At 47.3% G+C, this 23,423-nt stretch overlaps 1 protein-coding gene across 1 annotated transcript in view; it reads right to left on the bottom strand.

The window, feature by feature from the left end:
* The window catches only part of srgap1b (SLIT-ROBO Rho GTPase activating protein 1b), a 52,727-nt gene extending 30,159 nt beyond the window's left edge, over window positions 1-22,568 (bottom strand). The window contains exons 1-3 of the mRNA XM_066668060.1: window positions 22,212-22,568; window positions 5,612-5,807; window positions 952-1,114 (exon numbers count right to left, since the gene is read on the bottom strand). Coding sequence (XP_066524157.1) covers window positions 952-1,114; window positions 5,612-5,807; window positions 22,212-22,278 — 426 coding nt within the window. The 5' untranslated portion in view covers window positions 22,279-22,568. The remainder of the gene's footprint in view (window positions 1-951; window positions 1,115-5,611; window positions 5,808-22,211) is intronic.
* Between the last annotated feature and the right edge of the window lie 855 nt (window positions 22,569-23,423).

Raw genomic sequence — 23,423 nt, 5'->3', positions numbered from 1 at the left:
AATTTTCTGTTCCGTATCCAAGTACAAGCCCAGAATTCATTCATTCGTGTGCATTTTAAAAGATCCACAGGGAAGGGGCACTGCAGGAGCTCACTGACTGCTGATGTCAGGCTGAAAATGGGTGGAGGGAATAACACACACAAGCCCAGTCCCCAGATGTGATTTCACTGCTGAGCTTAAGTTAAAAGAGACAGGAATGAAGCTGAAAACAGAACATTCAGGAGACACTGTTGGGCTAAGCCGAGCTGAACTGAACTGCACAGCGCCGTAAACCCTTCACTCGACTTTGTGCTCACAGATATGAGGCTCACGCAGCCTGACAGTGCACCCCCCCCCCAACCACAGTAATACCATATACCGTATTTATGTTTTAAGGTGTGAGGGTATGAAAATTGTGGATACCACCCATTCCTACCTAGCACTATAGACCCATGCTAGTCATTACAGAACAACGCCTGCAAATATAGCTCCAGACCTGCCACACTCTTAAAAATAAAGGTGCTACAAATAGATGCTACATCACGCCATCTTTAGGTTCTTTCCCATTTAATTGTATTAAGAAAAAAATGGTTCTTCATGGAACCTAAAGGGTTTCCTCTATGGCATCTCTGAAAGAACCTTCTGTAGCACCTTTATTTTTAAGAGTAGAACCATGGCAGTGAGTACAGAAAAATGCCTTCCACTAAAGAACCACAATAGTCATGGTAGGCCTTCGAATGCCACTACAGACACATGCGTGCCAATAAAGAACCATACACTGCTGCCAATATGTGCACAGGTGGACTCCCCCCACCTCCTCCTGAGCAGCTACTGTCCTGAAGACTCTATTCCAGAGTTAGGACCATGCCAAGCCTCCGTTATTCGGCGACACCGCAGGCTGTAGATCTGTGATACCAGGGCTAGTGACCACAGATGTGTCCTTATTATTGTTTATGTGAACGTTAGCCTTACCTTCTTCAGCAGACGCGTGTTGTCCTCGCTGACGTGTGAGATGCGTGTGATGACGTTGTTGAGGTAGAGGTCACTGAGCGTGGCGTGGTCCTTGCTCTCTCTCCTCACCTGGTTGAGGAGTAAGTACCAGCAGTTCACAGGAGATAGCAGGTTCTGGTCTTTCCTGCAGCAAACACCACGGGGAAACATGGGAAGAAAAAGGTAAGAGCAGGTCAAGATGAAACAAGCCAGGACCTTGTTTATGCAGAAGATACATTTTTATCGTGCGTTAATCACGATGACATTCTGTGATTAATTTTGATTAATCACAAGTTAAGATGCTAGTATTTCCTTGTGTTTCTGGAAGGGAGATAAAGCAAAGGTTTGGAGCGATATGAACAACAAACTGATTGGAGGAAACCGTCATTTTTACTTTATTATTACATTTCAGTGTAGTTTTACAATATTTGAATGAGAATCTCTTCATTCGAGGAGTCAAATGTTCAGGGAGAGAGTCAAGCTTTATTCGAGAAAACTGCAGTGTGAAGCTCAGAGCTCAGACAATAACTCACCTCCATAATCAGCTTCAACTAATTTATAAGAGAGAAATGTGTGGATTAAGCCACTCCCAAGAAGAAAATAAATAAATAAATCACCTACTTAAATGTCACTAGGCTCTAAACTAGTGAATAAAGGGAGGAATATGTGGCCAGTATTTTTTTAAATAAAAAATACAAATGGACACAGACAAAAATCTTATGTATAAACCCAGAATAGTAAAACATTATGTACTGCTCACACTTATTAACATATGCAAATATGGACATTAAATTATACCTCATTTGAATACACGTCACCACATTAAAATTACCAAATTAATCACATGGGTTTGCAATAACAGCCCTGCTTTTATTATGAAGAAGTTGTACATATTAGCCATATGCTAGTAGCCATATGCCATATTAGTCGATATTAGTCATATCCAGTAAACATTCAGCCGTTGATTCAACGTTGAAATAACGTAAAGACTGTTGTCTAATCAACATTCTCTTAAGGTTGAAAATGAAAGTTGAAAAGACGTCCAAACACAGACATTGAAAAGACGACTATTAGACGTATTTTGGACGTCCATTGACGTTATTAATTGGTCCTGAAATAAATGACTTGAATAAAACACATTTTGGACGTCCACTGACGTCATCGATTGGTCACCACTTGACTAACTTATTAAGATGGATTTTGAACGTCCATTGATGTTTAAAATATTTTGAACGTCCAGGGACGTTCCTTGTTTACTGGGTACGCTATTAGCCATATGCCATTAGCCATGTTAGTTAATATTAGCCATATGCTAATTAGGATTAGGCTACTCAAGGACAGCTGGGGCTGAGCCCCGACTGCGGGACCTGGGCACCTCGGCTCTGCCTTCAGATAGTGGGTAGAAGCAGAGGGGCAGTAGACAGAGTGTGGTGAGCAAACTGCACTGTTCACTGCGGCTAACCGCGCTCTCCACCCGCTTCTTCTGTGGCTGGAGCCGTGGGGGAGAGAGACTCAGAGGGAATCTCTTACACAGAAAACACTCAGGCTGTGTCCCAATTTGGTACTAAACACTCATACTACACAGTATATACACATAGTATAAGCTCAGCAGGCTAGTACAAAGAATAGTAATGTATTTCCTGCTAACAGGAAGTGCTGCACTGTTGCCGTGGCAATGCATGTCATACCAAGTTGAAGTTGTACTGCTCTCTGCCATTTTGTTTTTTCAAATGCTCAATATAAAATATCACCTTCCACACTGCGTAGTGCACAGTGTAGGTCATAAAACAGTAGTCTCTGCATTAAAATAGTGCACTCTACTTCAGATAAAATGATTTATATTCGTTATAAGTCTGAGTGTTTAATTAGTTGTGGATTTTTCATTATACTCAACTTTGTCACTTGTATCTGCACTACACATTAGTTAGAAACAGTATTAAATGTGCAGTTGGGATGCAGCCTTAGTGTTTAATTGCTACACAGTTTACATAGTGCAGTTTCTGCAGTGCTGAGCCAGGAGTAGCTTCTTTATTCTCCCTATTACTGCTCACTGGAGCATCCCAATGAGAGAAGTTGTAATTTTGAGGTGAATATTCGACCTACTGTTTCTGTAAGTAAGGCAGCCTTGGGCAAGGCACCCAACCTCCAAAATGTTCCCCGGGCACCGAGGATGGGTGCCACCTGCTCTGAGGGTGTGCCCCTAATCACTAGTGTGAGTGTGTGAGAGTGCGTTCAGTGCCATGGAAGGGTTAAATGCAGAGGTCAGATGTCACTGTACAGTTGTACAATGCTCAAAAAGAATGCCATTGTCTTTTTCACCTTTTAAATAAAGGATATTTAAGGATGACTCTGGTTTCAGAGGAAAAGTAGTAGCTGTAGCTGACCGTCTTTCCTGAAAATGTCCCTAAACTGTACACAGTCACTGCAGGAAGCTGAGGAAATGTATCCCAGCCCAGAGGAACCATATGCACAACCCCTCTGAACGTGTTCACGCACACAGAGAATTCTCTGGAAACAAGTTTGGTGACAAAAACATCATCAGCCAAAATACAACAAAAACAACCTCCACGTTTGACTCACTGTCCATTCTCCCACTGACCACACAATTACACACTGGTCCATCTGATGCTCTGCATACTTTGTCACCCACCTCCCCCCCTGTCCCTCAGCGCTCAGGACCCCCACAGAGCAGGTGTGATGTGGTGGTGGATCATTCTCAGCGCTGCAGTGACACTGACGTGGTGGTGGTGTGTTAGTGTGTGTTGTGCTGGTGTAGAGTGGATCAGACACAGCAGTGCTGCTGGAGTTTTTAAACCCCTCAGTGTCTGGACCGAGAACAGTCCACCGACCAAAAACATCCAGCCGACAGCGTCCTGTGTCACTGATGAAGGACTAGAGGACGAGCGACACACACTGTGCAGCGACAGATGAGCTACTGTCTCTGACTCTACATCTACAAGGTGGACCAACGAGGGAGGAGTGTCTCACAGAGTGGACAGAGAGTGGACACAGGGTTTAAAAACTCCACAAAGTGGAAACTCTACAAAGTGCTCCTGTTGGACAGTGGAGCTGGAGGAATGGTCAGTGAGTGATTTCTGAATAAAATGCAATGACATTTACAGCACCCAGAGTTCTACTGGTCACTTCACGTGGATGTTTCCCTGAGGCTCAAACTCAGAGCTGTGAACGCACGACTGTCTCTCATTCCAAAGGGTTTGCCTTTGAGGATATTGATCAAACACGACCGCCTGCAGAGCCAGACGCCTGGGCTCCATTTTGTTTCAGAGATGGGAGTCTTGCACATTCGGAGGAACCAGCAAAAAGACAATAGGGAGCCATTTCAGAGCAGAAACGCTCAGCAGTCACTGACTAATAGCACAGCTCTCAGCAGGCGTTCAGCGGGACAGCCCTGTGAGGACCCACACAACGGCACCGGCTGTTCACTATGGAGAGAGAGAGAGAGAGAGAGAGAGAGAGAGAGAGAGAGAGAGAGAGAGAGAGAGAGAGAGCGCAAGAGAGAAGTGTATGTGTGTGAGAGAGCAAGAGCGAGAGAGAGAGAGAAAGGGAGAGAGAGAGAGAAGTGTGTGTGTGAGAGAGAGAGAGAGAGAAGTGTGTGTGTGAGAGAGAGAAAGAGAGAGAGAGAGAGCAAGAGAGAGAGGAGAGAGGGAGAGAGAGAGAGAGAGAACACCTTTCCTCTGTCTCTGTTCTTTTCTTTTTACTGGAGAACGCTTGCTGCATTAATGAGACTGACTGCAAACACACACACACACAGAGAGAGAGAGATGATGAGCAGAATACATAAAGGAAGCAGGAGCCGTTATCTCCTAGTGTCTTTCTGCCAATTCTGATTTTTCAGGCAATAAGCGCAGAGCATCATGGGTAAAACGCTCTCCGTCTTGCCCTTGCTTTCACAGAGAAACATGACCAAACAAAAGAGAGGAGAGGGAGATGAGAAGAGAGAGGGAGCGGGAGCAAGAGAAAGAAAGAGACAGAGAAAGACAGATGATGGATTTCTTGCAAAAACAAAAAAAAAAGAGAAATGGAGGTTATTAGATCTGTTTCAATACAATTCCAGCAGAGATGTGTCTACACACATCAGCCACAACATTAAAGCCACGTCCTTGTCCACTCTCTCAGCTCCACTGACCATGTCGGTGCACTCTATAGTCCTACAGTTACAGAGTGTAGCCCAACTGTTGCTCTGCATACTTTGTTACCCCCCTTTCCCCCTTTCCCCCTGTTCCTCAGCGCTCAGGACCCCCACAGAGCAGGTGTGATGTGGTGGTGGATCATTCTCAGCGCTGCAGTGACACTGACGTGGTGGTGGTGTGTTAGTGTGTGTTGTGCTGGTGTAGAGTGGATCAGACACAGCAGTGCTGCTGGAGTTTTTAAACCCCTCAGTGTCTGGACTGAGAACAGTCCACCGACCAAAAACATCCAGCCGACAGCGTCCTGTGTCACTGATGAAGGACTAGAGGACGGGCGACACACACTGTGCAGCGACAGATGAGCTACTGTCTCTGACTCTACATCTACAAGGTGGACCAACGAGGGAGGAGTGTCTCACAGAGTGGACAGAGAGTGGACAGTCGTGGTGCTGTAGGTGCTTTGTTTGTAAGCCCCCAGGCTCTGCTCTGCTCACTTGTACTGCTGGTGGTCCTTGGTGCTGCGTGTTTTGGCCATGAAGCGCTCGGCCAGCTTCTCCAGGTTTCGCGAATACTCGCTCTCGATCTCGGCTTTCTTTCGGAAAAAATCCTGCAGGTCCTGCAGCAGCTGCACACGCATCTCCGTCTGCTGTTCCAGGCATTTCTGCTGCTCCACCAGCTGAGAGCGGATCTCTGCATACACACACACACACACACACACACATCAGGGATTAAGAGGATAGTGAGTGGTAAACAATATACACAACACAGAATTTAAAGAAAGTTTTTGCGTAACGTATAATTGTCATTAAAATATCTTGGGTTCAAGTCCCATCTGGGTGTGGGCTCCGTGTTCTCCCTGTGTCTGCATGGGTTTCCTCAGGGGTCTCTGGCTTCCTTCCACAGTCCAAAAAAACATGGAGGGTAGGTGAATTGGCTTCTCTAATAACTGTCCTGGTGTGTGAATGAATGAATGTGTGTGTGAATGTGTGTGAGTGAATGAGTGTGTGTGAATGTGTGTGTGTGTGAGTGAATGAGTGTGTGTGAGTGAATGAGTGTGTGTGTGAGTGAGTGAATGAGTGTGTGTGTGTGTGTGTGTGTGTGAGTGAATGAGTGTGTGTGTGTGTGTGTGAATGAGTGTGTGTGTGTGTGTGAGTGAGTGAATGAGTGTGTGTGTGTGAGTGAGTGAATGAGTGTGTGTGTGTGTGTGTGTGTGTGAGTGAATGAGTGTGTGTGTGTGTGTGTGTGTGAATGAGTGTGTGTGTGTGTGTGTGTGTGTGTGTGAGTGAATGAGTGTGTGTGTGTGAGAGTGAGTGAGTGAATGAGTGTGTGTGTGTGTGTGTGTGTGAGTGAATGAGTGTGTGTGTGTGTGAGTGAATGAGTGTGTGTGTGTGTGTGTGAGTGAGTGAATGAGTGTGTGTGTGTGAGTGAGTGAATGAGTGTGTGTGAGTGAGTGAGTGTGTGTGTGTGTGAGTGAATGAGTGAGTGAGTGTGAGTGAATGAGTGTGTGTGTGAGTGAGTGAGTGAATGAGTGTGTGAGTGAGTGAATGAGTGTGTGTGTGTGTGAGTGAGTGAATGAGTGTGTGAGTGAGTGAATGAGTGTGTGTGTGTGTGTGAGTGAGTGAGTGAATGAGTGTGTGTGTGTGTGAGTGAATGAGTGTGTGTGTGTGTGAGTGAATGAGTGTGTGTGTGTGAGTGAGTGAGTGAATGAGTGTGTGTGTGTGTGAGTGAGTGAATGTGTGTGTGAGTGAGTGAATGAGTGTGTGTGTGAGCGAGTGAGTGAATGAGTGAGTGAGTGTGCGAGTGAGTGAATGAGTGAGTGAGTGTGCGAGTGTGTGAGTGAGTGAATGAGTGAGCGTGTGAGTGAATGAGTGAATGTGTGTGTGCCCAGATATGGATTGGTGAAGCCCTAGTGCCCGACGCAGTCCTCCAGGTGGACGGTCGTTCCTGGTCGAGAGTATACTGTGTGTGTTTGGCTTCTGCTTCTCGCCAGTGTGTGTGTGTTGAGTGTTAATTGTAAAGCATCCTCTGGTTTCTAGAAAGCGCTATAAGTGTAGCAATAAATAAATTAATAAATGCTGTTACACAAAAATCCTTTTAAAACGTTTTTACACCTGAGAATAAATCACATTAACGTTTTAAATGAACACAATGCACCAGTTCAAAAGTATTTTATTCAAAAATGGTTGTTTATAATAACATTGATGGGCTAATGTCCAATCCGCTTCTTGTTCATATGCAGATGGTGCAGTTATTAACCCCTAGCTGCTGTTCATAATCTCTCTCTCTATAATTGCTCTGAATCTGTCTTTTTAATGATCCACTACACGTCCGAGGGAAAGCAGACACTGATGAGGGAATTCAGCTATTTTAAGCTGCTCCCTTTGCTGGCACAGGTACACACACACACACTCTCACACACTCTCACACACTCTCACACACTCTCACACACTCTCACACTCACACGGTAAAATCTCCACAGAAAAGCATCGTCCAACAGAACAAGGCAGTATGGAGCAGCGGCACATGAGCCTGTAGACAATCAAACCCAAGGATGAATGAGGTGAGGAAACAGTGGAAATATGAATTCTCTGAAATGAAGGACCTCTGGTATCTTAGGAATGAGTTGGAGTGGTGTTAGCGATCCAGAACTGATTATCCAGCATCCTGACTTCAGTCATGCCCTCAAGGCTGAATGCACTCAAATTCTCACAGCAATGTTCCAGAATTTAAATGGTTTCCAACAATAGAGGGGCCCAAGGAGCCCCTAAAGCAAAATGGCGGATGTTTTTAAAAAGGCGTGGCCACAAAATTATACATTGAGGCCACAATATAGTGAAGCCACTGTATAATATTGTGGTCTCAGTATATTATCTTGTGGCCATGAAATAATCTTTTCTCGCCACACCTTATTAAATACAACCGCCAGTGGACTCTGTATGGCCCACTCCCCATTAATGCCATTGATTTACACAGAAATGTCGGATGAGCAAGTGTCTTTTAGTGCTTTTAAAAGGCACAACTTTGCTGAATGTTACTCAACATTCATTCATTCATTGTCTGTAACCCTTATCCAGTTCAAGGTCACAGTGGGTCCAGAGCCTACCTGGAATCACTGGGCGCAAGGTGGGAATACACCCTGGAGGAGGCGCCAGTCCTTCGCGGGGCGACACACATACATTCACTCACACCTACGGACACTTGTGGGTCGTCAATCCACCTACCAACGTGTGTTATTGGAGCGTGGGAGGAAACCACACTCCTCACAGACAGTCACCCGGAGGAAACCCACGCAGACACAGAGAGAACACACCACACTCCTCACAGACAGTCACCCGGAGGAAACCCACGCAGACACAGGGAGAACACACCACACTCCTCACAGACAGTCACCCGGAGGAAACCCACGCAGAAACAGAGAGAACACACCACACTCCTCACAGACAGTCACCCAGAGCGGGACTACAACCCACAACCTCCAGGACCCGGGAGTGGGACACGATCTGCTGCACCACCATGCCACCCTTAGTTTATTTCCATATTTAATAATTTAGTCAATGCCATTTAGCTCCATCAGGTGTAATTGCATTATTATGGTCATATATTATCATTACATCACTGGCATAAAATCACAACATTATCGTTTATCAATAATAACAATATATCGTGACATCACTGGAGGTGGGCAATGAGACTCAGCCATTACTGCATACGGTAATTTGGGCTCGGTGTATAAGAAGATGCAGAGGCATCAGACGCAGACAGACACCATTCTGTGCCACAATGAGCCCCCAATAACCACACACCTCACTACCCACCTAGTCCAACACACACATGCACAAGGAAATGACATTAAACCCCCAAAACAAGCCCTTAAACAGCCCCTGGGGGAGCTGCCAAGTCGTCTGAGAGCTCTGCCGTGAGCCCACAGCCTTTCCCACCGTCCCGGTTCGCCACAATGTTGACAAATAATTGCTAATATCACAGGCCTTGGTGTTAGCAAACATTAGGACATGTAGGGTACTGTACATTGATATTAGCGGCAAGAAGAGTGAGACTGAACAGGACAGTGATGCCCAGGAGACACACGGAGGACGCAGCAGCAGAAAGAGGGTGGTCTCGAGCGGAAAGGGGGTGGTTCTGGTCAGACCCAAGCTCAGCTATTTCTGCAGCAAAGGGCAGATTTTGTGCCTCTCCCAACTCTGCCGACATTCATCCTCCGCTACACACCGCCATCACAACTCACTGCCGTTGCCAAGACAACAGGTAGTGGAGAATCCCATGAGGATTAGTTGCGTGTGTGTGTGTGTGTGTGTCTGGGAGCATGTGTGCATTCAGAATTGTTCCTCTCTCCTCTTCCTCTGCACTCCTTTTCTCCCTTCATTTTCCCGCTCCCTCGTTCTCTAACAGACCGACTGCTTAATGTCGCCCTGGCTCTCCGTCTGCACTCGCGCTGAATCTCAGATGAAATGGCTGGCAGCGTGCACGCTCCGTGTGTGTGTGTGGGCTGGTGGGTGGGAGTGTGAACGTTGGAGAGTGATCATGTTAATCAGAATGTGTGTGTGTGGAATACTGACTTCACTCACTCATTCATGTTCTGTAACTGCTTCATCCTCATAACGATCACAGTGGGTCCTCAACCTCAGCCTCAGCCAGAATCACTGGGTGTAAGGCAAGACCACACACTGGACAGGGCTTCACACACTCACCAGCCACTCACTCTCACTCTCTCTCTCACACACACACATGCCTAAGGAAAGTTTCACACTCACCCAGTCACTCACACACTCATACCCCTGCGGACTGTTTCACACACTCACCCAGTCACTCGCTCACTCACCCAGTCACTCACGCACAGGTGGACAGTTTAACACACTCACCCAGTCACTCACTCACACACTCACCCAGTCACTCACTCACACACACATACTCACCCAGTCACTCACGCACAGGTGGACAGTTTAACACACTCACCCAGTCACTCACTCACACACTCACCCAGTCACTCACTCACACACACATACTCACCCAGTCACTCACGCACAGGTGGACAGTTTAACACACTCACCCAGTCACTCACTCACACACTCACCCAGTCACTCACTCACTCACTCACTCACCCAGTCACTCACTCACTCACTCACCCAGTCACTCACTCACTCACTCACCCAGTCACTCACTCACTCACTCACCCAGTCACTCCTGTATTTTATGTGTTTCGTGGGGAATAATGCACGCAATGATCTTAAAAACATTCTGACCAGTGAAAATATAACAGTAGATAATAACCTGGCTGTTCTCTCTGCTCCGATTGTAAAAGCAGATCTTAAATTGTCATTCTGACTTCTCAAAATATAACTGTTACTAGTTAAACCTGTGGTAGATACTCAATATTTAATTAAATAGCTTTTGTCTGACTATCTTTAATGTTAAAAACGTCTTGCCATAGATTGAGTGCAGTCGCGGGAACAAGCCGTGACCCGATCACTCTCTAATTACAGCGTCTCAGTAACCTGCCTCATGAGATCAGATGACCGTTCGAATGCTACCTCCTTAAACAGCTGTCTACAGAGTCAGTAGCTCACTGGGATTGGGACAGACCCGGTGTTTACTTCCCTCAGAGTTTCAGTTCGGTGGCGTCTAGTCTTCACGTTTTTATTGTGATTTTTATTATTGTTGCTCTCGGAGAAGAGTGAAACAGACACTCGCCTCTACTACAGAGTCCTGTAGCCTGCCGCTTTTTAAAGGAACACTATGTAATTAGGCTCCTCCCAATTCATTCTTATAGGACTTGGAGGGTGGTTTCCTGTCCTCCTCCAAAAGTTACATAGTGCAGTTACTGCAGTGCTGTGTCACTGATGAAGGACTAGAGGACGAGCGACACACACTGTGCAGCGACAGATGAGCTACTCTCTCTGACTCTACATCTACAAGGGGGACCAACGAGGGAGGAGTGTCTCACAGAGTGGACAGAGAGTGGACACAGGGTTTAAAAACTCCAGCAGCACTGCTGTGTCTGATCCACTCTACACCAGCACAACACACACTAACACACCACCACCACGTCAGTGTCACTGCAGCGCTGTCCACCACCACATCACACCTGCTCTGTGGGGGTCCTGAGCGCCGAGGAACAGGGGTGAAAGGGGGGTAACAAAGTATGCAGAGCAACAGGCGAACTACAGTCTGTGATTGTAGAACTACGAAGTGCCCCTGTGGACAGTGGAGCTGAGAGAATGGAGAGTGTGTATCAGATTGGTGATTTTTTTCTTTCTTTGACACAGATCAGAAATCACTCGCCTGTTTTTTTAGACTCACTGTCAAGTTGCTCGTATTTGACCCCTGAACTTGTGACCTGTGTAAGCTCGTCTGTTACCCTGAGGCATGAGCACGAGCCCGACCCAGACTGTCGCCATGGCAACAAGGCATCTGCTCCACAACCTGAGAGCGAGGGAAGTGAAGGCATGTGCTACAGCAATGCTAGCACACACACACACACCACCAACTGCAATAAATTCTGTGAAGGTCCATTTACATAATATTTCATGCTTACACACAGACAGCTTCAGTCAGCCACACTCACCCTTTACTATGTACCTATTGTGTTTATATTATACACACATAAAGAAGGAGGAAGTGAGTCTTAAAAGGGATCTCCCTCGTCTCCACAGTGGAACACAGTTCTGTTCTCAATGAAACGTCTGTGACCTGCTTTGGTCCAAACCCCACGAGCCCCACAGCAGTGTTCTCCCCCTGTGTAAACAGCCCCTGTTCAGAACGCCCGCTTTCAGCACCTGTTCCTTTAAATGATAATGAGCCGCTCGCTGTTCACCCCGACCCCGAGCGCACAGCAGTGAGGAGCGAGGAGCAGAAGCTCTGGTTTTTAGCCGTTTTCACTCTGTTCTCTTTCTTCTCCGTTTTTACTCAGTGCTCTTATTTCTCCGCATTTGTTTCCACTGCTTTTGCTTGGTTCTATCATTTCTCTCTAAAAGGTTAAACAAAGCTTGTCTCACCGAGTGTCAGGGAACACAGGAAGAGTCTGGAGGAGCGTTCACATTCATGGTCCTGACTTTGCCTACTCCAACACACACACACACACACACACACACTTCTTTTGCTTCCAATCTCCACTGGAAATTTAAAAACTATAATTCACATAAAACTGCACCTTTTTATTGAACAAAACAACACAAGTGATGTGCACTGTGTGTCTCATACGTTTGCCTTAATGCACCCCCTTGAAATAGCTCCACACACACACTGATAAACTGCCTTGGAGTCAGGTATTTATATAAAGGCACGTGATTGGACGAGCTGCACCTCAGGACTGCAGCAGACGGCGGGTTCCCGTTTGGAAACTGAAGTCCCCGACTCTGACCATTTTTTTACGATCATTGATTGGTTCTGCTCCAGTCATTTTTTCTAGAGCTTGGTTGTGTCTGCTGAAATATTTTGCTGGGTCTGCACCACACACACACACACACACACACACACACACACACACACACAACGCCTCCTAATGCAACAGTGCACTTCTCTCACATCCAGCATTTACTCTTTTCTCCATCTGCTTTTATCAGTCTTTCACTGTTTTTATTTTAGTCTCCAGCTCCTTTGAGCCCCTTTTCCAATTTTTGAAAAGTGAATTAAACCCTGAAGCTCTTTTTTCCTTCAAACCCCTCAGCCTCGCCCTTCATCTCTCTCTCTCTCTCTCTCTCTTTGTCTGTGTGTCTCTCTCTCTCACGGTCTGTGTCTCTCTCTCTCTCTCTCTCTCTCTGTCTGTGTGTGTCTCTCTCTCTCTCTCTCTCTGTCTGTGTGTGTCTGTCTGTCTCTCTCACGGTCTGTATGTGTGTCTCTCTCTCTGTCTGTGTGTGTGTCTCTCTCTCTGTCTCTGTCTGTGTGTGTGTCTCTCTCTCTCACGGTCTGTCTCTCTCACGGTCTGTATGTGTGTCTCCCTCTCTGTCTGTGTGTGTCTCTCTCTCTCTCTGTGTGTGTGTGTGTCTCTCTCTCACACGGCCTGTGTCTCTCTCTCTCTCTCTGTCTGTGTGTGTGTCTCTCTCTGTCTCTCTCTCTCACGGTCTGTCTGTGTGTGTGTCTCTCTCTCTCACGGTCTGTGTCTGTCTCTCTCTCTCTCTCTCTCTCTCTCTCTCTCTGCCCATGTCTCAAAAATCATTATGATATGTCAAAGTGGTCTTGCTCAATACACTCATTTACAGTGTGTGTGTGTGTGTGAGTGAGAGAGAGCGAGAGAGCGAGAGAGCGAGAGAGAGAAAGAGAGAGAGAGCCTATAAGACAGACTGCTGCTCATCACAAATGCTGTTAACTTCAGGAAATCACTTGCTGCTCATTAATAGACAGAACGACTCAAAGGGAGAAAGGAAATAATAAAAGGAGGAGGAATGAAGGAGAGAAAAGGCCTCTTTACAGTCAGTAGTTTTCTCTCTGGTGTTAGTCTTGCGTCCAGTTTTTACACCAGAACGCTTTGGGTAACAGTTTTAAATCCCCATTTGTTTTAATAAATCCATCCCTCCCTCACTCCCTCGAAACTTTGCGCCTACACAGTTGTTTCTCTGTGACACGCGCTCGTAAACGCGGCGCACCACCTCACAGGAAAGAAACATCAAAAAGGAGATCTCCTTCATGTCTCTGTAGTCTCTCCTAGAAAACAATGCGATCAGATGGAGACACAAGGGAGCGTTGAGCTGAAGTCTCCTGCTTCTCAGATGCGTCTCCTGAGATAAAGACCTCAGTGACCTCACACGAGCCTCCACTGGAGTTTTAGTGGAGATCTCAGTAGAGTCACACTGTGCTCAGATCTGACAGATGAACTAAATGCTACTCTTTTTTTATGTCTCCTTTATCTTTCGCATGTCTCACATCTCCTTTTTGTCTCAGGATTTTACTCCTAAGGAATTTTAAGGGAATTACCATTATTTCTCCATTACAAAGCAGCGGATGAGCAATTAAATGTTCCTCTGGGTCCCTCTCACACACACACACACACACACACACACACACACTCAAAAGATTTAGATTGAATATGTTTCTTTGAGATATTTTAGACGCTGAGAATTAATATTTAACTTCTGTTTTGGAAGTTTCTGATTTAAGGGAGTGGCTACATGTCTAACAGGTCCAAACAGGACCAAGCCCCACCCCCCACTGGACCCACTATGACGTGTCCCACATGTTCTAATGTAAAAACTCTGTGGAGATTAATTTATTCAGTCCCAGCTGCAGTTTTATTTCTGGCCTGATGTCGTAGCTGCATTTTTGGAGAAAGATTTTTAACTATTTTATTCATTTTTATGTCAGAACATATTTTGGGGCGCTCCTACAGCATCCCGGTTGAGAAAGGCTGGTCTAGAGGATCAGGCTGAGAAAAGACTGCGGGTTCAATGCCCTTTACTGGCAGGAATAACTGAGGGCAGGGGGAGGTGTGAAGGATCTGCCCTCATCATCCTCAACTTTTCCCTGAGCACTGGGCAACTTGACAATGCTCTGGATTCATTCATTGTCTGTAACCCTTATCCAGTTCAGGGTCGTGGTGGGTCCAGAGCCTACCTGGAATCATTGGGGGCAAGGCAGGAATACACCCTGGAGGGGGCGCAAGTCCTTCACAGGGCAACACAGACACACACACACATTCACTCACACCTACGGACACTTTTGAGTCGCCAATCCACCTACCAACGTGTGTTTTTGGACTGTGGGAGGAAACTGGAGCACCCGGAGGAAACCCACGCAGACACAGAGAGAACACACCACACTCCTCACAGACAGTCACCCGGAGGAAACCCACGCAGACACAAGGAGAACACACCACACTCCTCACAGACAGTCACCCGGAGGAAACCCACGCAGACACAGGGAGAACACACCACACTCCTCACAGACAGTCACCCGGAGGAAACCCACGCAGACACAGAGAGAACACACCACACTCCTTACAGACAGTCACCCGGAGCAGGAATCGAACCCACAACCTCCAAGCCCCTGGAGCTGTGTGCCATCGTGCCACCGGATTTATACAAGTATATTTACATTTGGGGATTTTTTAAATTTAATTTTTTTTAAATGTATTATATTTCTACATATTTTCCGACCCAGAATATCGACCCATAATCTGTGACCCGACGGTGAAACGTGTGTGTTCTGTAGTCACATTTAGGCCAAGTCATCTAACAGGGGTCAGTAGCCAGTCTCATCTTCGTCATCCCGAGTACAGCAGTTACACCCCGCGCAGATCACCGCAGGCCACTCTGCCACGAATAGATTAATAGATCAATATTTATACTTGATTAATGGGTCTTGGCGGGGCTCGTTTAATACATGCAGACTAAAGAGCCACTCGTCTGAGGGACACTAATGCACTGTGTGAGTTTTTAATCACTCCAATTGCGTGGCAAACACACTATAATTCAGCTTTTTGTTTCTGTATGAGCAACAAAGCCAAAGACACCCGTCCTAGTTGATTGTGTGGATCCACTGCCTGGGTGCAGTGACAGGAACACTCTACTGAATAAACACCGCCGTCCTTTGCTGATAAAACAGAAAGCACGGGAGCCGTTCTGATTCTGCTCCACTTCTGGTGTCAAGTGCAGAGACTTTAGAATGGCCCCGCCCCCTCGTCTGAGTCTGTCCAATCACAGCGCTGGACCCGTGTTTATGTGAGAGCGCAAAGACGAGGTTAAACTCAGCAAAACAGACACAACGAGCGCGGAGAAATAAGAGCACTGAGTAAAAACGGAGAAGAAAGAGAACAGAGTGAAAACGGCTAAAAACCAGAGCTTCTGCTCCTCGCTCCTCACTGCTGTGCGCTCGGGGTCGGGGTGAACAGCGAGCGGCTCATTATCATTTAAAGGAACAGGTGCTGAAAGCGGGCGTTCTGAACAGGGGCTGTTTACACAGGGGGAGAACACTGCTGTGGGGCTCGTTGCGTCTGTTCTGCTACATTTAACCTCGTCTTTGTGCTCGTTTTATCCCATGTTTTCTGACTTTTAAACTTAAAAACTTTACAAAGAGGACTTTAAAATGAACCAGGATTTGTATGTAATAGTCAGTCTGGTCTGTGTTGTGTCTCTGAAAGCCTCAGCTGTGAATGGGAACGTGTGATTTGTGTGGCTCTATTGGACTGGCCCGTGTCCAGCGCTGCAAACCAACATTCAATTTCAATACAACTGAGCACAGTAAAACAGGGCATCAAGGCGCTGTCGCACTGCTTTCAGTCTGTCTGATTCTCATGCCCACTCTCTGGCTAACACACACACACACACACACACACACACACACACACACACACACACACACACACACACACACACACACACACACACACACACACACACACACACACACACACACACACACACACACACACACACACACACACACACACACACACACACACACACACACACACACACACACAACAGACTCTCTCTCCACTTCCTTGGACAGAATGAGGGTGGGAGTAACTCCCATGTGTCCCCACTTTTACTGAATACCCTTCTCACTGTTGTGCTGCTTCTAGCTGATAGGGCAAAAATGTGTCTTTATAATTAATACCCAGCGCTCTCTGACACACACACACACACACACACACACACACACACACAGGGCTTGTGTGTATTTTTCAGTATCTAATCTGAACCCTCCCTGAATCAGCACCTTTCAGCAATTGTGTGATATTTCTCACTGTAACAAAACCTCTCGTCTCTGAAATAAAGACGGACACATTCTTCACTTCCACAGACGAGACCGAGCTGGAGGAGACCGCGCTGAACCAAGCAGAAAAGGGAGCACATTTTCAGGAGGGTCTCTTTGCTGTGGTCTGATCTCAGATACAAGTACAATCTCCTTCTCAAACACAGCATCAGGGCGCACAGATGGTGCACATTTCCCTTTATCACAACGCGCTGGGAGTGGAGCCTCTGGGGCCACGAGGCTCTTAACAGAAAGGTTCCCAACCACAGGCAGCGTCCAGGGCCATGGGTCAACTGGTACAGAGCCACAACAACTGCCATCTACAGCACGGGGGGTGTAGCAGCAGACCCACTGTACTGCAACTCTTAAAAAAATATCGTTATTCTTTTTTTAATTCTGTATTTTTATAAGATTTCATTTCTACAGTTAAACACAAAGTAACTGTCCTTATTATTAGTAAAGAATTGCACCCCTCTCACTCGGATTTTCACCACCCACACTTGGACTTGAACCACACGCACTGTTCACACTCAAATTAGCACTGTTCACACTTGGACTGGAAACGCACCCGCTCAGATTTGCACTGTTCACACACAGATTAGCACTGTTCACACTTGGACTGGAACCTCAAACGTTCAGATTTGCACTGTTCACACTCAGATTTCCACCACTCACACTCACATGTGCACAGCTCAAGCTCAGATTTTCACGTCCCAGACCGAGATGTCCAACCCTCACACTCAGATTTGCACTGTTCACACTCAGACTGGGCCGCTCCCTCACAAGTTTATCCATGAACCATTTTGTGCTTGCAATTGGGTTTTCACAGCACAGTAAATATTTGTCTCTGCTCCACTCCACAGGACACTGAAAATACTGATGTTGAATCAAGCTGGAGACTAAAGGGTGAATATCAACCAGTCATTCGTTCATTCATTGTCTCTAAGCCCTTATCCTCTTAAGGGTGGTGGTGGGTCCGAAGCCTACATTGAATCATTGGGCGCAGGGAAGGAACACACCCTGGAGGGGGCTGTTCTCAACCAGTGAAAATTAAAACCAGTAAAGAATGCACTGGTAAAGGAAATGTACAGATCTACAGATCCATCAAATACTCCAGGAACTCTTGTTCAGTCCACCGTCTTAAACAAGCTCGGGAACCCCTGTCCCAATCAGAAAGGGCTTTCCTCGGCCTGAGTTAGGGGTAGTCTTCAAAAACACAAAAGTCGATTAAATTGTCCCCAAAAGCAGGAAAACAAGTGTGAGTGTGTGCAATTGGTGCAGAGGTCATACTCCTTGCCTTCCTCTCCACTTCCTCTCTGTTATATGTCTTTCCTGTTCTCTAAACCACAAGAAAATGGCAGCATGTCTGTGTGTGTGTGAGAGAGAGAGAGAGAGAGAGAGAGAGAGAGAGAGAGTTAGAGTTAGTTCTCTAACGCTTTTCATGCTAAAAGCTTCTGGGAAATCGACACAGGCGGCTCCCTTTAAGGAAACACCTCACAGCTCCCAGCAGGATTCACCTCACACACACACACACATCTGCTTTCAGACAGAGGGAGGCAAACACAAAGGAAAAGGTCAACAGCACAGCAGCTAAGTAGCAAAATTAAAACACACACACACACACACACACACACACACACAAAATGACTGAACAGTGCAGAGCCACATGAAGCGGTGACTGAGTAAGTGCTTGCAGTGTGTGAGTAAGACAGTGTGTGGTTTCTGAAAATAGCAGCGCTTGCCCTTATGACCATAAATCACTCATCTCTCTCAGACCCGCTCGTACTTACACCACTGCCTGGACATGCGTGCGCGCACACACACACACACACCCCATCCATAACGTGCACCTCATACTAAACAGCACTACCTCTGCAGTAAGAGGATTCCCTGAACCTCTCCCTCTCTTTGTGTGCTCCCTGAAACACACACACACACGCGTCCACATCGCTGTCTGAAGCCCCTCCGTCCCTCTGTGGACAGACACACCGCCTGGCTGGTGGCCAGGTATCCATGGAAACGGATACAGTGCAGCAAAAGCCTGTTGCTAACGTTTATAAGAAAGGAGCACGCCGTCTAGTGAAATCGCCGCACTACAGATGGACACATGGAGCGGCCAGATTCCCTTTATGTTCCACAGACGAGCGCCGCACAGTTTTAATGACCGTGGTGATGCCGAGGACGCTGTTAGGGACAATGCACAACGAGATCGGAAGCACATCAGTAGTGGAAGACACCTGCTTGAACAAATGGCATCGCCATCACACCGAGCAGACGTGTGGCGGACAGTAAAGGTGTCACTGTGAGGATAATCCACGTGAATCTAGTGATGTGTCAGAAACTGTGCCCTATTCACTATATAGTGCACAATCTTGGGGCTCAGCCACATTGTAGTAGTGTCCAAAAACAGAGCGGACAATTCTGAGTGGACGCAAACAATCCCACAATCCTTATGGGGAAAACAAACGTGCTTAAAATATGTTACTGTGGAATCAGAGATATGTACTAAATCACTATTAATATGTCATTTATATGATATGAATCTTCACTTAAAATACACTCTTCTTCTACAACTTAAGTGTATTTCTCTGAGCTGCCGACTGAACCCTAAAACACATTAAAGTGTAGGAAAATTACTGTAAAAATATAATGTAAAAATACATTTTACTAATACAAACAACCATCCATTCATTCATTCATAGTCTGTAACTCTTATTCAGTTCCGGGTCTGGAGTCTACCCGGAATCACTGGGCACAAGGCAGGAACACACCCTGGAGGGGGCGCCAGTCCTTCGCAGGACGACACACACTCACGAGTCTCCAATCCACCTACCAACGTGTGTTTTTGGAGCATGGGAGGAAACCGGAGCACCCGGAGGAAACCCATGCAGACACAGGGAGAACACACCACACTCCTCACAGACAGTCACCCGGAGGAAACCCATGCAGACACAGGGAGAACACACCACACTCCTCACAGACAGTCACCTGGAGGAAACCCACGCAGACACAGGGAGAACACACCACACTCCTCACAGACAGTCACCCGGAGGAAACCCACGCAGACACAGAGAGAACACACCACACTCCTCACAGACAGTCACCTGGAGGAAACCCACGCAGACACAGAGAGAACACACCACACTCCTCACAGACAGTCACCCGGAGGAAACCCACACAGACACAGAGAGAACACACCACACTCCTCACAGACAGTCACCCGGAGGTAACCCACGCAGACACAAGGAGAACACACCATTGTATTAAAAGAGAGGCCAAAATAACATGACTTGTACATTCCATATATATTAAGTATAACTTAATATAACTTCAAATACTTAATAGTAGTGATCTAGTAAACATTAGTGGTACACTTTTCCCCACAAGGGAATGCACCACAAAAGGCTGTGTACAACCTAACACATGAGTACATAGTGTATACCCATAATGCACTGTGCTGTTTGGTAAAAACCCATATGAGGTCGTGTCCGAAATGTTTCACTACCCTCCTGAATTCTGTTCACTATTACAGTGCAGTGTATAGTGAACAGGGAGCCATTTCAGACACAGGGTGTGTGTGTTATCTACAGACAACTAACACACCACAGGCCCAGGAGACACCTTCTCCTCCAACACGTCTCCAGACACCAGGGGCATTCATACAGATTGGCTTTACACTAGACACTGGAAGATTGCTGTGAGGATCTGATGGCATTTGGCCTTGTAACCCTATCAGCCATTACATTAAAGCCACCTTTTTTCCCTGCAATCACTGTCCATTTTTCAGCTCCTCTGACCACTTTGTAGTTCTACAGTTACAGACTGTAGTCCATCTGTCGCTCTGCATACTCAGGACCCCCACAGAGCAGGTGTGATGCGGTGGTGGATCATTCTCAGCGCTGCAGTGACACTGACGTGGTGGTGGTGTGTTAGTGTGTGTTGTGCTGGTGTAGAGTGGATCAGACACAGCAGTGCTGCTGGAGTTTTTAAACCCTGTGTCCACTCTCTGTCCACTCTGTGAGACACTCCTCCCTCGTTGGTCCACCTTGTAGATGTAGAGTCAGAGACAGTAGCTCATCTGTCGCTGCACAGTGTGTGTCGCTCGTCCTCTAGTCCTTCATCAGTGACACAGGACGCTGTCGGCTGGATGTTTTTGGTCGGTGGACTGTTCTCAGAAATAATACAAATGTTTTGGACACAAACATCCAATCAAAGACAGGGGATGCTGTCTGTTTAAACGCCAGCGGTGAGGTGGTGTCACAGAGCCCCCGAGCCCACCCTCACGCGCTCAAGCGACAAAACCCATGAATAGCTGCTGACACAGCAGGTACCGCAGCTCCACATTCGCGCTGTGAATAAAGATGCGCACCTCAGTAAACACGCAAACTTCACACTGAGACTGTGGCGCATCCGCTCACAATGGACACGCAACGGGGGTCCCACACACCCCAACACACACCACACACGCTCACACACACCGTCATACTTTCACTGCAACAGTAACACACACACACACAGATACTCATCACACAATACACAGGTACATATGTTTTCTCATAAACACACACATACACACACAATCATCACTCAAGTGGGCGGCACACACAGCTACATTCATCATACACAAATGCAGGCAGGTTCACTTTCATTCACACACACACCCACCCACAATCATCACACTGAGGTGCACACACACACACATTAAAAATAGACACTAACACAATAACACACACTGGCTCATACAGATATTGTCAATACAGGCACACACACTTAAACTATCACACATTTTCACACACTCTTACTGAGACACGTGTGCACACATTCCATCCTGAACAAACACACACACGCATGTTTCTGTGAATTGTGGGGACATTACATAGACATCCATTCATTTCGTGGGAAATTAATCTCAATTTAACCATCACCACTCACCTCACACTGAGCCTTACCTTCACACACACCTTCACCTTCAGACTGACTGGGGTCCCCACAAGGAGGACAAGTCCCCACAATGTTAGTGTGGCACCTGGTTTTGGTCCCCACGAGGTGATATATCCTTGGTACACACCCACACACACATAGACACAGCTGCGATTGCACACCCTTTCACACCTGTCTGGGGGGGGGCTGCTAAGGCTTTTGAGGATAAAATAACGCGCCGCCCTGCGCTTTTCTGGCTGAAGGCGCGCGCAGCATCCACGGCACGAGACACACGGACCCTTACAAACCTCGTTACTGAGCTGTGATCCACACACCAGCAGCAGATCAGAGCAACCGTGGAGACACCACCCCCTCCCTCTTCCTCCGGCTGAGCACGAGCTCAGGTAGCGCTCAGGTGTGCGCCGATGACCGCACGAGGAGCCAGCTCGTGGCCGGACACCGCTCCCTCACCTTTCACCTGGCTCTCGTACTCCGTCAGAATCTCCTTCTCCTTCTTGAACTTGGTCGTGTTGGCCATGCTGCTCCTCTCTGAGCGAACAAACAGATCCAGAACCGAGCCGAACTGATCCGAACCGATCCGAGCAGAGCCGAGTGCCTCCAAGTCTTCAATGGGAACTCGTGCTCCTCATGACGCCTCTCAGACTCGCCTCGAGCGGCGACAGCAGCTCAGAACCGGAGCCCGCCTTCAGGCCGAGGGCTTCATGCAGAACACACACCGAGGCAAGCCTCTCAGGTCCGTGTGTGTGTGCGAGAACGCGCGCGCGTCCACGCCTCCCTCTCCTATCCGCTCCCCTCATAAACCACACACACACATCACAGCCTCCACCGATGGGCGTGACCCGGGGGCGTGGCCTGTAGTAACTGGGCAGAATTGACAGCCACCCAATCCCGTGTCACGTGCCGGAGAAGACCGGGCGATTGGCACGCGCCTGCCAATTACGCCCTGATTGGTTAATTGCTGTCATTAGCCGCCGGTTAGTCACAACACAGGAGAGGCAGCCAAAACGGAACCCTACCCCACCACACACACACACACACACACACACACACACACACACACACACACAGACATCATCCCTGATGATGCAAAAATTAACATTCATTCATTCATTCATTCATTCATTCACTCTAATTTCTGTATATTTTTGTCCTATGCATGGAAAATAAATACTAATTTTTAAATACAAATATAAATAAAACTATATTATTATTATTATTTTAGGGCGGCACCGTGGTGTCTCTGTCACAGCTGCAGGGTCCTGGGGTTTGTGGGTTGAGTCCTGTGTCTGCGTGGGTTTCCTCCGGGTGACTGTCTGTGAGGAGTGTGGTGTGTTCTCTCTGTGTCTGCGTGGGTTTCCTCCAGGTGACTGTCTGTGAGGAGTGTGGTGTGTTCTCTCTGTGTCTGCGTGGGTTTCCTCCGGGTGACTGTCTGTGAGGAGTGTGGTGTGTTCTCTCTGTGTCTGCGTGGGTTTCCTCCGGGTGACTGTCTGTGAGGAGTGTGGTGTGTTCTCTCTGTGTCTGCGTGGGTTTCCTCCGGGTGACTGTCTGTGAGGAGTGTGGTGTGTTCTCTCTGTGTCTGCGTGGGTTTCCTCCGGGTGACTGTCTGTGAGGAGTGTGGTGTGTTCTCTCTGTGTCTGCGTGGGTTTCCTCCGGGTGACTGTC

This window comes from Hoplias malabaricus, chromosome 4, assembly GCF_029633855.1.
Source record: "Hoplias malabaricus isolate fHopMal1 chromosome 4, fHopMal1.hap1, whole genome shotgun sequence".
Taxonomy (NCBI): Eukaryota; Metazoa; Chordata; class Actinopteri; order Characiformes; family Erythrinidae; genus Hoplias; species Hoplias malabaricus.
This window is presented reverse-complemented; position numbering and strand designations above follow the sequence as displayed.